Genomic DNA, 13,863 nt, shown 5'->3' with positions numbered 1-13,863 from the left:
ACAGAACACAGAGAAATTAACACTAAATTATTCTCTTCACATGTAAACATCAATATTACTCAAATTTCTTCTTCCCATCAACACAGAAGTATCTTCAAAAATTTATTTATGCTCAGAATTATTTGCATTACCTAGTTCTTCCTTTGTGAATGCTCTCAGTCCTTGAAATGGCCTGTAAACTCTCAGTCGACGTCGCCTTAATGTGAAATCTGATGGTTTATCAACTGGTATAGTAATTTGTTTTGAAATCCAGTGGTTTTCAGGACAGAACGGTCTCCTGATGTCACGAGAGTGAAGCTGTCGCACCAAACCTACAGTAACCTGCAACGTCAAAAGGTGGTGATTCAGTATCATCTTCAAGACACATGAGTGTCCAATTTTTATTTATATTATGCTGACATACCTAAAAAACTAAGGATATTCTGACAAATAAAAATGAAGGCAACCATTGAGAGTATATGGTTGATCCATAGCACTTGGAGACAAGTATCAGCTCAAGAAATTGCCCCAAGCTCTACCCTGTGCACCAAGTTTCCTTACCTCCAAGACGATTTTGGGATTGTTTGATTACATATGGGAAAAGAAAAAATACCTCAAAACTAGTCAGATTTTATGAGCTTCATGCTCATTATGGGTTTCTCTGTGGAATCCATAAGGAAGAGAATATATGGAATACTCAAAACTAGCAGAAAGGACAGGATAGTAGAACTTTTATTAAGACATCAGTGAATAATTTCCATAGTTTCAGAGTGTGCCATGGGAGACCACAATTAGTGGGAAGGTGAGGTTAGAACATATAGAACAAATAAGTGAGGAAGTTGGGTGTAGGTGCTACTCAGAAATGAAATGATTGGCACAAGAGATGAAATTGTGGGTAGGCAGAACAAAACAGGTCAGAAGACAGGTGACCCAAAAAATTAAAATGGTTATTCTAATTATTATCACTGCAAGGGGCATTCAATAAGTAATCCAACATTTTTTTCTGAAGGCAGATTGGTTTTATTCAGGATTCAAATACACCATATTACTCTCCAATCTTTTGGTTACGAAGTGCTATTTTTCAACATAATCTCCATTCAATATGATGGCCTTATGTCACCTTACTGGGAGGGGCCTGTATGCCTACATGGTATCACCCCCCTGGTCAATGTCGGAGCCAACGTCTTGTTGCAACAATAACCTCACATCATCCACAAACTGCTTCCCATAGAGTGTAACCTTCATGGGGCCAAACAGATGGAAGTTGCAAGGTGAGAGACTTGGGCTGTAGGGTGGATGAGGAAGAACAGTCCAATGAAGTTCTGTAAGCTCTTTTCGGGTGCACAGACTTGTGTGAGGCCTTGTGTTGTCATGAGACAGAGAACTTTATTAGAATTTTTGTGGCAATGGGGATGCTGTTTCTTCCATTTCCTGAGCATAGTACAATAGGCTTCACAGGTGACTTGCATTATAAGGGAGAACATCAAACAGAATAACCCCTTCAGAGTCCACAGGACTGTCATCAAGACGTTAGGGACTTTTTTTTTTTTTTTAACAGAGGAGAGGTGATGTGGTGGTCACTCCATGAACTGCCATTTTGTTTCCATTTCGAAGTGATGAAACCATGTTTCATTGCCTGTGATGAGGTTTGACAAAAAATTGTCACTATCAGCCTTGTAATGCAGAAGCTATTCCACACAGACGGTTCTTCATTGCTAATTTATGGTCTTCTGTCAGGTAGTGAGGAACCCAGTTGGCACACATCCTTCAGTACCCCCAACAGCTCGATGAGTGTCAGCATTACCAACAGAGACGTCCAGTTGTGCAGCGAGGTGTTTGAAAGTGATCCATCGATTACTTTGAATTAGAATGTTCACACATTCCACACCCACTGCAACAAGTCACAGCTGTGTGACGCACAGCTGTCATGCAGGAGATTAGACAGATTTGTCAGACCTGGTTATGATGACAACAGACGCCTCGCCCAATGACTCATCATGCTTTTGTTCACTGTTAGGTCTCCAAAGACATTCTGCAAACTCCTCTGAATATCTGATATGCTTAGGGTTTCCACCAAAAGAAACTCAATAATGGCTCTCCGCTTGCAATGCACCTCCATTACAGATGCAATTTTGAAGAATATGTATAGGGCCGCCACCTATAGGAACTTCATCATACTATAGGGGCCGAAGCACAAATATTCTACGATGTCCCACAACAAATTCTGCATTTTTTTCAACAGGAATTGGTGGAAAAAAATCTCTTATTTTTATGTAATCAAAGCTTAAAAATCATTTAATATCATGATCACATGATCAAAAACTTTCTGTTATTGGATGATACATTGGTGACATCACAGGCTAAGAGTAAGATGAAGCGTAAGTGTGTTGGAGGAGCATTAGCCGATGTTATGAGGCTTTTACGTACTTTTTTCTGCAAATTGTTTAGTTATTTAGTAATGGAAAATGCAATTACAACTTTTAAGTAACAGCAGAAAGGAATTTTGTGAATGCTGATAGTGTAAGCCTTGCAAAGTTGATGCATTTAGAGTGGCGATACGTGCAACAACAGACATTCTTTTCCCTGCTCCCTTTTAACATCATTAAATTCACTCAGATCTGAGGAAATGTAGAACTTTTGCAAATGGGTCCTTATATAATAACTAGATTGTTGACCACCAGTCATGAGCTACAACCCAAAGCACAAGAAAATTATTCTTTATAAAATTTAATGCTTATTTCCTCTGTAGAAGACACTCAGCAGAGAATCTGTTTCTAGCAGGTGTTCAGTGGCACAACAATGATGTGTCCAACTGAAGATAACGGGGTCACACGTTCGAATCCGGGAAGGGTCATACATAAGTTTTACCCAAAATACGAAAATAGCATTTGCAAGAACTTATTGTAGCAGTTGTTTCAATTGTGGGATGAGTTATATATAGCTTCACATTAATCTTAGTCTGAGATATGGACAATGGTGAATAAATGCATTTACTTTGCGAACAAACAATTCACTTTTCTGGGAAGCATTGCTACTGGTGAAAGTATCACCATATACCTACAGTACATGAGGTGAAGGACAATGAGGTTACATGGAGAAATTAACGTGTGTACAACATGCAGGTGACACAAATGTAAGGGCTGTGAAGTTTGTTAGTGTAAACTAACGTTGGCGTCCGAAGCAGACTTACTTCATCTTTATTTAAGATGATGAAATTGCAAAAGTTTAAACAATAAGGATCCTATCTGGACAGTGAAAAGATAAAAACATTGTTTCTAATAAAGTAAAAACTGTTGTGGTCACATTAACTAGAAAATATTTTTTGAACATAAGGTGTGTGGACAGCGGCTGCAAATCTAAGTGCTTGTAAACAGCAATGAAAACACAATAATATTCTGTTTCTGATCAGTGTGGTGAAGTTTTGCATTTGTGATTTGGTTGTCATACGAGAGGACTGTCAAGTCATTTTACAAGTAAGTTAAAATGTTCTTTCACGTTGGCTTTGAACCAGCAATCTATGGACAGCAAATTGTAAAATTTGACAGTCTACCACTCTAACAACAGAGCTACTGAACAATTGAGGTGTAGTTGGGTAAAACAACAATTTTCACTAGGAGTTTAATTTTGTTGAATGATGCTATCTTTTTTGGAACAGTGGGAGAGCGTATCTCAGAGATAAGTTGTAACTTGAGTTGCTATCATGTTTTCAAATGAAGCACTAGTGAAACGACTGAATTCATGACATCCACGGATTTATGGCATTATATGAAATCATCGTTTATTTGGAGAGGTGGATATGGGACCTGAAGATGGCATAGTGGAAGTTGCACAGCTGTTGGAGAATTTCACTGATATTGACAACTAATTTTAATTAAGTTAGTGAATTTGTGTGTCAACATGGTGGAAATTTGCCAGTGAAGTGCTACCACATTTTATTCATCTTCATTTCAGGAGTTTTTATAGATGTATTTGTATAGTATGGTACTACAAACCATTTATAACCCATTTTGCAAAGCATAAATTTCAAAACAGGACATCAGTATGAATTAGCATTATGAAGTAAGAGCAGCGAGCTATCCAGTGATGTCACAGGCACCTCATGATTCGAATGGAGCATTTTAGCGGGCTTTCAAATTACTTTAATTTCATATTCATTTTTGTAGAAGAATACTGAACTTTCTAAGAGGGAGAAAAGCATGTTAGGATCATAAAATGACATGCTTAATCATTTAAAACAATTTCCAGAAAACAGTCAAATACCCTATTATCAATCTTAACTTCTATCAAATAATCAACAAAGTTAAAAGAGTAAATACTCTGAGCTCCTCTAATATAAAATATAATAATAATAAAATTCACTCATGAAACTTTTTGTACTTGTACTTCACAATTTCAGAAAAAATGGCAGTCTGATCTGACTGCTGAAAGGAGATGTAACAACTTTTCACTAAATGTTCAGTATTTCCAAAGCAGTAACATTGGTGATGGACATATATACAAAGACAATCGAGGTATAGTGAAAATTGTATAAATTACCATAGTTTATTTCATTGTCGAATAAATTACACAAAACATATTTTACTAAAGAGAAGGGTGACTAGATAATCAACGAAGATGGATACATTTATTACAAGGAAAAGAAAACTTAGTCATACTGGATATGGTTTGAAGGAATGCCAGGTCAAAACTGTTCAAAAAATGACGACAATATGGAAAGGACAGATTGCTACTCACCACACTGACGAGGCGATGAGCTGCAGACTAGTCCAGTGAAACAGAATACTAGATACATTCAGCCACAGGACTAAGCCCTTCATTATTCAAATGCATTCCCATAAGTACAACACACACACACACACACACACACACACACACACACACGTGCCAGTGTTGTCTACAAGGTGCTAAAGCCAACAGAAGAGGAAGAAATGTTAGTGTTTAAAGTTCTGTCGACAACACAGTCACTACATTTGGAGCACAAGCTCGCACTGGGGAAGGATGGAAAAGGAAATTGGCTGTGCCCTTTCAAAGGAACCATCCCAGCACTTGCCCTAAGCAACATACGGACATCATAAAACTGGATGGCGGAACAGGGATTTGAGCCATTGTGCTCCCAAATGTGCGTCCAATGTGCTAACCAATGTGCCAACGAAGTCAGTTACGGACACAACAATTCAACTTCTCACGGTATGTGAAAGCATTAATGGATGTCCTGGTCAAGTTTTATGACACCACAGTGTGGAAATACATGTTCTACTACAAGGCAAAGCATGAAAGAAAGAGTCTGCCAAGTCAGATTTTTGCCTCATAGAGAGAAATAGTCATATTGGATTCAGTCATATGGAGTTGAACTCCATATTTTTTTTCCGTGGTTTTTGTATTATAAGGTATGTGCTATGACTATAAGTTGTTTCAGAGCACCAGCACGTGGAGGATCTCTCAAAAACATCTATTTTGGTGAGATTTGTTGCAATAAAATGACGGGAAAACTACATATTGGTAGTTAAAGGTTTCTCTTATTTTATGCTTTTCATACATACATGAAATTTTTGAAAATATTGTAAATTTTAAATTGAGAATGCTTGTATTTTTAAATGTGAACTGCTTCTCAGTGTAAGAATTGTGGGACCGGCATTTTAATGCAATTCCTTTCCTGAGAGTATCTCCTTAGAAAAAATGAAGTGATGTGTTCACAAATTATATTCAATAAAGTGATCAAAATGAATGCATTATTTTGTAGGTAGTCTGTCAATGACTTTTCATATGGTCAATCTAAAGAACAATGTGCTACGGTACGGGTTGAAGTTTACTGTTCCAATCAGCATTATATGATGCTTATAATGGAATTCAACAGTTTATGATATGCTATATTTTAAGCTGATATTTGGGAATGTTTTGTCACTTGTCTCAAGCCATCAACGAGTCCAGAACTTTTTCATGATTATCTCTGCTCTTCTTTAACAGTCAAAAAAGAGGATGCAGCTATTTTATATGCGTCCATTTTCATAAACAAACAGTGTGATTAGTGCAACAGATGCAGCCAACAGCTGCCTCTGGAGACCAGTGTGGTCATAAATCATGATAAATTCTGTCAGATATATCAGGTCATTTTGGAGCATTCAGCAAATACAATGGACACCATGTCTGCCACACTTTGCGATGAGAAACACTGATTAAGCAGTTATCTTTGCTGGAGTGGGTAGTGGGGGATACAGAAAAGACACAGAGGGAGGGAGGCAGAGGAATAGCGGGGTAGGGTGGGGGAACATGCTGGTACTGCCTGTGGGAGTGTGCAGGAATCTGATGGGGATGGATAAGGCTGCTATATACTGGGGATGAGGGAAGGCTCTGAGCACTATGGGACTTAACTTCTGAGGTCATCAGTCCCCTAGAACATAGAACTACTTAAACCTAACTAACCTAAGGACATCACACACATCCATGCCCAAGGTAGGATTCGAACCTGCGACTGTAGCGGTCGCGCAGTTCCAGACTTTAGTGCCTAGAACCGCTCGGCCACCCCAGCCGGTGGGGTGAGGGAAGGGGGAGGTGGAAGGGTAAATAAGAAATATAGAGAAAGGAAAGGATTATGCAAGTATATTAGCGTGGGAAAAGGGAAGGGGATAGGCAGGTGAAGGACAGGGACTAGTAATGGTGGAGGCCAGGAGGACTACGGGACTACAGTATTTGCTGTAGATAGAGTTCCCACCAGAATACTCCAGAAAAGCTGGTATTGGTGGGAAGCATCCACATGGCACAGACGAGGAAGCAGCCATTAAACTGAAGCACATTGTTTTGGGCAGCATGCTCAGCAACATGGTAGTCCAGCTGTCATTTGGCCACAGCTTGGCAGCGACTATTTATGCGAACACCCAACTTGTTAGTTGTCCTGCTTACAAAGATTATGGCACAGTGGTTACAGCTATGTCGGTAGATCACATGGCTGCTTGTACAGTTGGCCCTATCCTTTGTAGTGTATGAGATGCCTGTGACAGGAATGGGGTAGTTGGAGTGTGAGGTATATGGGACAGGTCTTGCATTAGCAGGAGTATGAGCCCTGAGGCACAGGGCTGGGAGCAGGGGTCGAATAGGAACAGCCAGGAATATTTTGTAAGTTGGGTGGGTGGGTGTCAGAGCATTGAGGAGGATATTTCCCATTTCAGGCATGATGAGAGATAGTCAGGCATAATGAGAGATAGTCATACCATGGTGAAGAAAGTGTTCAGATGCTCCATTCCTGGATGGTACTGTGTGATAAGAGGGATACTGCTTTGTGACCAGACAGTGGATATGTGGGGGATGGTAGGTGACTGGGGAGTGACAGCACTACAGATCTATTTTTGGGCAAGAGGGGAGAGAAATTCTGCTCGGTGAATGCCTCTCTCAAACCCTTGGCATTTTTGGAGAGGGACGGCTTATTATGACAGGTGTGTCAACTACGGCTGGGTAGGCTGTATGGAAGGGTCTTCTTGGTGTAGAATGACAATTGTTGAAGTGGAGGTATTATTGGTGGTTTGTAGATTTGATGTGGGCTGAGGTACTGATGTAGCCATATGGTTGACATTAATGAAGGCCCTAGGGTTTTGAGGATGGACTAGAGATCCTGCTGTACTTCTGTAATAGGGTCACTGTGGCATGGCTTGTAGGTAGACGTTATCTTGTAGCTGGTGGAGATCGTCTACAGGTAGTCCCTGTGGTTCATAACCGAATTGGTGGAGCATTGGTCAGCAGGTAGAATTACAAGGTCAGTATAAGGTTTTAGGCAGTTGATTGTGGTTCTTTCTGCAGATGTGAGGTTGGTCTCCATGTTTAGGGATTTGGGGAACGATTGTGAGGTATGGTTCAAGATAAGGATATTCTGGAAAGTTAACAGGGGATGATTTGGATGCAGCAAGTGTGGATCATGGTTGGAGGAATAAATTGAGTCACACAGCATTCAGTATTGGTTTTGGGCTGAGTCTTATTGTTGGGGTTATCAGGGAAAACGTGTTTCCACTGATTGAACCATGAGAAGGAGAGAGGGTCTTTAACAAGCCTAGCATGATGAATTTGGGAGTGGGGCATAAGGTAAGGCCTTTGGAAAAGGCTGTACGTCTCCGGGACTGAGGCTTTTGGAGGAGAGGTATGAATGTGCTGCAGGTTTGTTTATGCTCTGGATTCTATAGTGTGGAGGGAGGGAATTTCTGGGGATGGCTTATCATAGAATGTCTGCAAGCCATGGTTTGTAGGCTTTTGTGGTGACGGTGGGTGATGGTAATCCTAGGCAGGAGTATGAGGTGAATAGATTGGCCAATTTTTCTGAGGTGGTGGTGTGCATGTTGCTCTAGTTCCTGGAGGGTAAGTGTTTCAGCCCGGCAGATTGGCTTTAGAAACTTGGGATTTCAGAGGTTGAGGATTTTAAGAACGGAGCGGAGGTAGTGCAAGATGGTTTGGTTACGATTAGTATGGTTTTGCAGGACTAGGTTTGTGAGAGGCATAGACTGAGGAAATTGAATTGTGAAAGGAGAAGTTGCAGCTGGAGATGGGTAAATTTACGGTCAAGCCATTTGAGGGTATCCATGAACTAGGTAACAAAGCAGGAACAATATGTGAAACTGAGTTCTGGCTAGGAATAGGGAAACTTTTCTGTATTGGGCATTGGTACAGATGGAATGAACAAGGTTCCTTAGTGGACAGGGCAAAAAAAAAGATAAAACTAGAGTAATTAGGGTCTATACTGAAAAATGAAATAAAACAGATGTGGAATAGATGAGATCAAAGTGAAAATACGAATAAAAATAAATAACAAGACAATAATAGATTGGGGCACAGGTTAATGGGTAGATATGTGTGAACAGGAGGGACAGCAGATATAACTGGAATAGGTGATGTTAGTAAGATGCCTGTTCATGGCTGCCAATTATTACGTATTGTCCAGTTACGGAACTTTCACCTTAATTATGGTGTTACGGGAAGTTGTTAAAAATTATGGAAATAGAAATTTTACCATTGATGTTTTTAAAAAAATGGAAAAGGTACTGGTTGTGTTTTGCTAATTATATGGCACTAAAATGTTTTATAGATTGTGTTGATTTCCTTCCTGAGTACATAGTAAACTTGTCTATGAATGATTTCGTCACCTCAGCTTACCACGACAGGTTATCCTGAGTAATGACTAATTTTTCACTCTCTGTGTGTCAGCATAACAAACAGGAATAAAACTGCTATTGAATCAAGTGACATCATAAGGTTCAAGGTATTTGTCTGTAGGCTGTCGTGGTTTTTCCATAGAGGTAGGTTTTTCTCACCAGGTGGCATCATAAGATACTCAATTCACCTATTTATCCTTCCCCATGCTGGTGTTATTATAGTAATGGCAGTCTCCTTTAATTATTTCAAAGTTGTGCTGGGAGTAAATTATTAGCGACTCATAAAATTTTCGGTAATTTTGTGGCACTGTTTATGTTCAGTGTTTCCATTCATCTTTTTAGAATTCAAAAACAGTGTTAACTAAAAGACTCCTTTGCAGTGTTTTGTCAAAAAAGCAGGGAATTAGACTTTTTTGTTCCTTCGACAACTGTTAACAGTTTCCTTAGAGACAAGCCTGACACGAATTATTACATGAAATTACACAGTGCAAATGATATCTGGAGTGAAAGTGAAAAAAGAATAAGGCAAAAGCATCTGCAGATGTTCCAAAGACCAGTAGCCATGTATTTACTTACCATGTCGACTGTAGTAAGAAGGAAAGTGAAAAAATTGAAAGTTAAAAACATCACAACGGAAAAGTGATTATTGTAAAAGTAGACCTAAATACTGTAGCAAATTCGGTGATTACTGACAGCCTTTTCTTAAGCTTGGCAGCTATGTATGCTTGAATAAGAGAAGGGGGAGGGGTTAGGGTGGAGGATGTAGACTGTTGGGCATGAAATTCAATAGGGTAACAAGCTAGTTCTGTCCCAGAAATACTCTCTCAACTCCCCTCCTCCCCCCTTCCCTTATCCCAGATTCCCAACTTCCTCAAGTACATATACCCAAACACCCAGGATGCCCCATTGTGGCTGGTTACCGCTCCCCCACAGAGGCAATCTCTGCCCTTGCGGACCAACATCTTCACCCCCTTACCCCTAACCTACCTTCTATAGAACAGTTATAAACTACGTCCTCTACTGACTTTCAACAGTTCTTGTTCCTTTAGCAACTGGTACCCTGCTCATCACTGTCAATGCCATCTCACTCTACACTAACATCCCCTACGCCCATGGGCTGTCACTGCTGAACACTACCTTCCCCATTGTTCTACTGAATCCAAGCCACAACGTCCTTTCTGGTCATGACGGCCAGCTACACCCAACCCACTATTACTTCTCCTTTGAAGGCATCACCTAAAAGCACATCCCTTGTATAGCAGTGGGCACCCACTTAGCACTGCCCTATGCTAACCTATTTATGGGCCATCTAGAGGAATCCTGCCTAACCATCCCGAATTCCAAACACCTCAACTTGGTCCAGATTCGCTGATATCATCATCATGATCTGGACCACAGAAGAGGAAGCACCACAAACATTCCTCCAGAACCTCAACATCTTCTCCCCTCTTTGCTGAACCAGGTCGTACAGCCTCTCCACCACTGTACGACATATCTGTAGTGAGGAGCAGCCCTCTCCAAAGTCAGAGAGATCTTCTACAACCAAAATTATCCTCTCACCTTCTCCAAAAACAGATCTGGTGTGCCTTGTCTCCCTGGTCACCTACCGTCCCCCAGATACCCACTGTCTGGCCACAAAGCAGCACCCCTCTTGGTACACAGTATCATCTGGGACTAGAGCATTTGAACCACACTCTCCATCAGTTCCGTCCCAGAAACATTCTCTCAAATCCCCCCCCCCCCCCCCCAAGTCTCATCATGCCCTTAAATGGAAAATGTTCTCCCCAACCCTCCGCTGCCCACCCAACCTACAAAATATCCTTGACTGTTCCTACTTTACCCCTGCTCCCAAACCTGTGCCTCATGTTTCATATCCCTGCAATCGACCTAGATGCAAAACCTGTCCCATACACTCACACATGAACTACCCCAGTCCTGTCAGAGGCATCTCCTACACTACAAAGGGAAGGGTCAATTGTGCAAGCAGACATGTAATCTACCAACTTAGTTGCAATCACTGTGCCACAATCTTCATGGGCATGAACGACAACCAACAAGTTGTCTGCTTGCATGAATAACCACTCTCAAACTGTGGCCGAGGGACAGCTTGCTGAGCGTGCTGCCGAACACAATTTGCTTCATTTCATCCACTGCTTCGCTGTCAGTGCCATGTGGATTCTTCCCACCAACATAAGATTTTCTGAACTGTGCAGGTGGGAACTCTCCCTGCAACTAATCCTTCATTTCTTAACAACCCTGGACTCAAATCTTCACTAGTCCCTCTCTTTCACCTGCCTATCCCATACCCTCCTCCCACTCCAGTACTGTCTTCTATCCCACCAATGCACTTAGATAGTCCTTTCCTCTTCTCTACTTCTCCTCTCCCCCTTCCCCTACCCCGTACACAAATTTCTGATGCTACCCCCAGCAGCTTTACTTCGTCCCCACCACATCCTTGCATTGTTGCACCTCATGCCTCTTCTGTACCCCCACTACCCACTCCACCGAACATTGTTCTTCCCCCATCTACAATCACAGTTGGGCCTTATTGCCCAGAAATAAAAAGTGGCCATGTGCGAGTGAGTTGTGCTTGTGTGACAGTTTTCTATGAATGATGAAGGAATTAGTCTGATAGCTGAATATATCAAGCAGTCTTTTTCACTGTGCCTATGAGATTCAACAGTAGCTCTAAATGGTGAGTAGTGATCTAGCCTTTCCAAATTGTTGTGATTGCGTTCTGGGTTTTCTACTCACAAAATGAGCATGTCTGAGGTGAGGAAGTGAAAGGCCAGCAGTGGGGTGGGGGGAGAGACATAATGGGGATGAAAACAATAAACTTGTCGCTAATGGTAATTTAAAGAAACACACACACACACACACACACACACACACACACACACACACACACACTGCAAAGCTACACCATAAGTCTTAATTATTACCCTGTAACTGCTGATGCATGTCACTGATGGGTAATATATAGAGCAAAATATGATTACTAGGTACATTAAAACACTGAAATCCTTACTAACACCCTACAGTTTTCATAATGCTAATAGATACATTTATGCTTGGTTTTAAAGTATTTTGAAATGTCAAAATTTGGCTGACAAAGGTACTGTACAATTTGTATGAAACACATTAATTTCATACAATGAATTAAGTGAGTCTGTGGGTCATCAGAGTTCTTACATCTTTAATGCTGATGATCAATTATTGTCTGACACAGCCTTGTATACCAAAACCTGGTTTACCAGAATGATAAGTACTGCTGAAAATCTACTGGTTGTATATTGATCGACAAATGACAGTTAACAGCTCACAGCAGTCCTGGTCATGATATGAAAAACAGGGCCTCAGATAATTTCTGAACACAGTGTGTGGAACATAGGTGTGCCACGGGCAAAGTAAAATTAAAAAGGCGAATTACATAAGCATTAGCCACACATTTTAATAGCATTAGTAAAGCCATTATGTCAACTTGCATCACTACCTGGCAGCCTCCATTCCATGAAAGACTCATAATGCACATTGTGTAGTACTTAATCTTTCACCATTACCAACGTGTGCAAAATACAAAAGAAAATGCATGATTTTTTCTTAAGAAAATGTGTTGGTTACAGTAACAAGCCTCACACTTCTGTAACTTCTTTAGCAGAAGGTATCCTGTAGCAAATAAAAATAAACTGTGAAAAGTTATTTCCAGTTAACAGACCTTAAACAAATGTGCCCACATCTGTGTGTCCTGTGGACATGCTGGAGCTGGCTGCTCTCTGCCCCGTACTGCTGCCTTATAATCATCACGTACAGAAGGCCTCGAGTCTGGAAATGCCAACTCTACCAAACCAAGGGAGACTTCTTTGAGTGTTAGCGACAGCTGTACAAGGCTTGACAATGTGAAAGGCATTGTTGGAGGGCTACCACCTAAAAATCAAAGAAAATAATTATTCAAGAAGGTTTCACTCATTTTCTTAAAAATCACAAAAATTTACTTTAAGTCAACGAGTACCACAGCTTACAACATCACCCATACAGTAGTGAGTAGTAGGAAGGGAGGGAGGGGGTTGGTGTAAACCAGAGGGATGGGGGTTTATGAAGTATTTGTAATATGTTGGAAGGTGAGTGGCGACTTTTAAGTATAGTCTTAAAAAATTTCAGTTCCAATTCTGCTAAAGAAAATGTGTACTACCATCTTTTAAATCATTTTCTTGGGGAAAAAAAACAACCTGACTACACTATATTTATTCCTAACCCTGAAAAATTGGAGGGGGGGGGGGGGGGGGGGGGACCCGACACACAATTCACACACCCTGTTGCACTCCAATATGGGCGCCAGCAGCTCACTATAACCGCCTTAGTGGTACCTAAAACAATTTTACGCTATTTCTTGTAATCTGTTTAGAATAGATGACAAATTGCTGAAGCAATATGCAACAGGATATGTATGTTTTGCATATTTCACTTTCACACCACCATAAAATATCATTTGAGATTGAGGAAAGTGTTTGACAACCTCATGGACCTCTGAACCCTCTATCTATATTACTATACAAAGACAGGTTGTAGTTTAATATTGTTACCAAAAATCTCATGAAGTTCTTGATCGATTTACTTCCTATTTTTACACAATACTCTAATAACTTTCAGACAGACATAGGCTACATATTTTTAATATACCAGGTGATCAAAAAGTTAGTATAAATTTGAAAACTGAGTAAATCATGGAATAATGTGGATAGAGAGGTACAAATTGACA

At 40.6% G+C, this 13,863-nt stretch overlaps 1 protein-coding gene across 2 annotated transcripts in view; it reads right to left on the bottom strand.

Moving 5' to 3' along the window:
* The window catches only part of LOC126183417 (ubiquitin-protein ligase E3C), a 216,554-nt gene that overhangs the window by 48,052 nt on the left and 154,639 nt on the right, over positions 1–13,863 (bottom strand). For both annotated transcript variants that reach the window (XM_049925370.1, XM_049925378.1), the window contains exons 10-11: positions 12,823–13,031; positions 132–321 (exon numbers count right to left, since the gene is read on the bottom strand). In XM_049925370.1, the coding sequence (XP_049781327.1) occupies positions 132–321; positions 12,823–13,031 (399 nt within the window). The remainder of the gene's footprint in view (positions 1–131; positions 322–12,822; positions 13,032–13,863) is intronic.

The sequence above is a fragment of the Schistocerca cancellata genome, chromosome 1 (genome assembly GCF_023864275.1).
Source record: "Schistocerca cancellata isolate TAMUIC-IGC-003103 chromosome 1, iqSchCanc2.1, whole genome shotgun sequence".
Lineage (NCBI taxonomy): Eukaryota > Metazoa > Arthropoda > Insecta > Orthoptera > Acrididae > Schistocerca > Schistocerca cancellata.
This window is presented reverse-complemented; position numbering and strand designations above follow the sequence as displayed.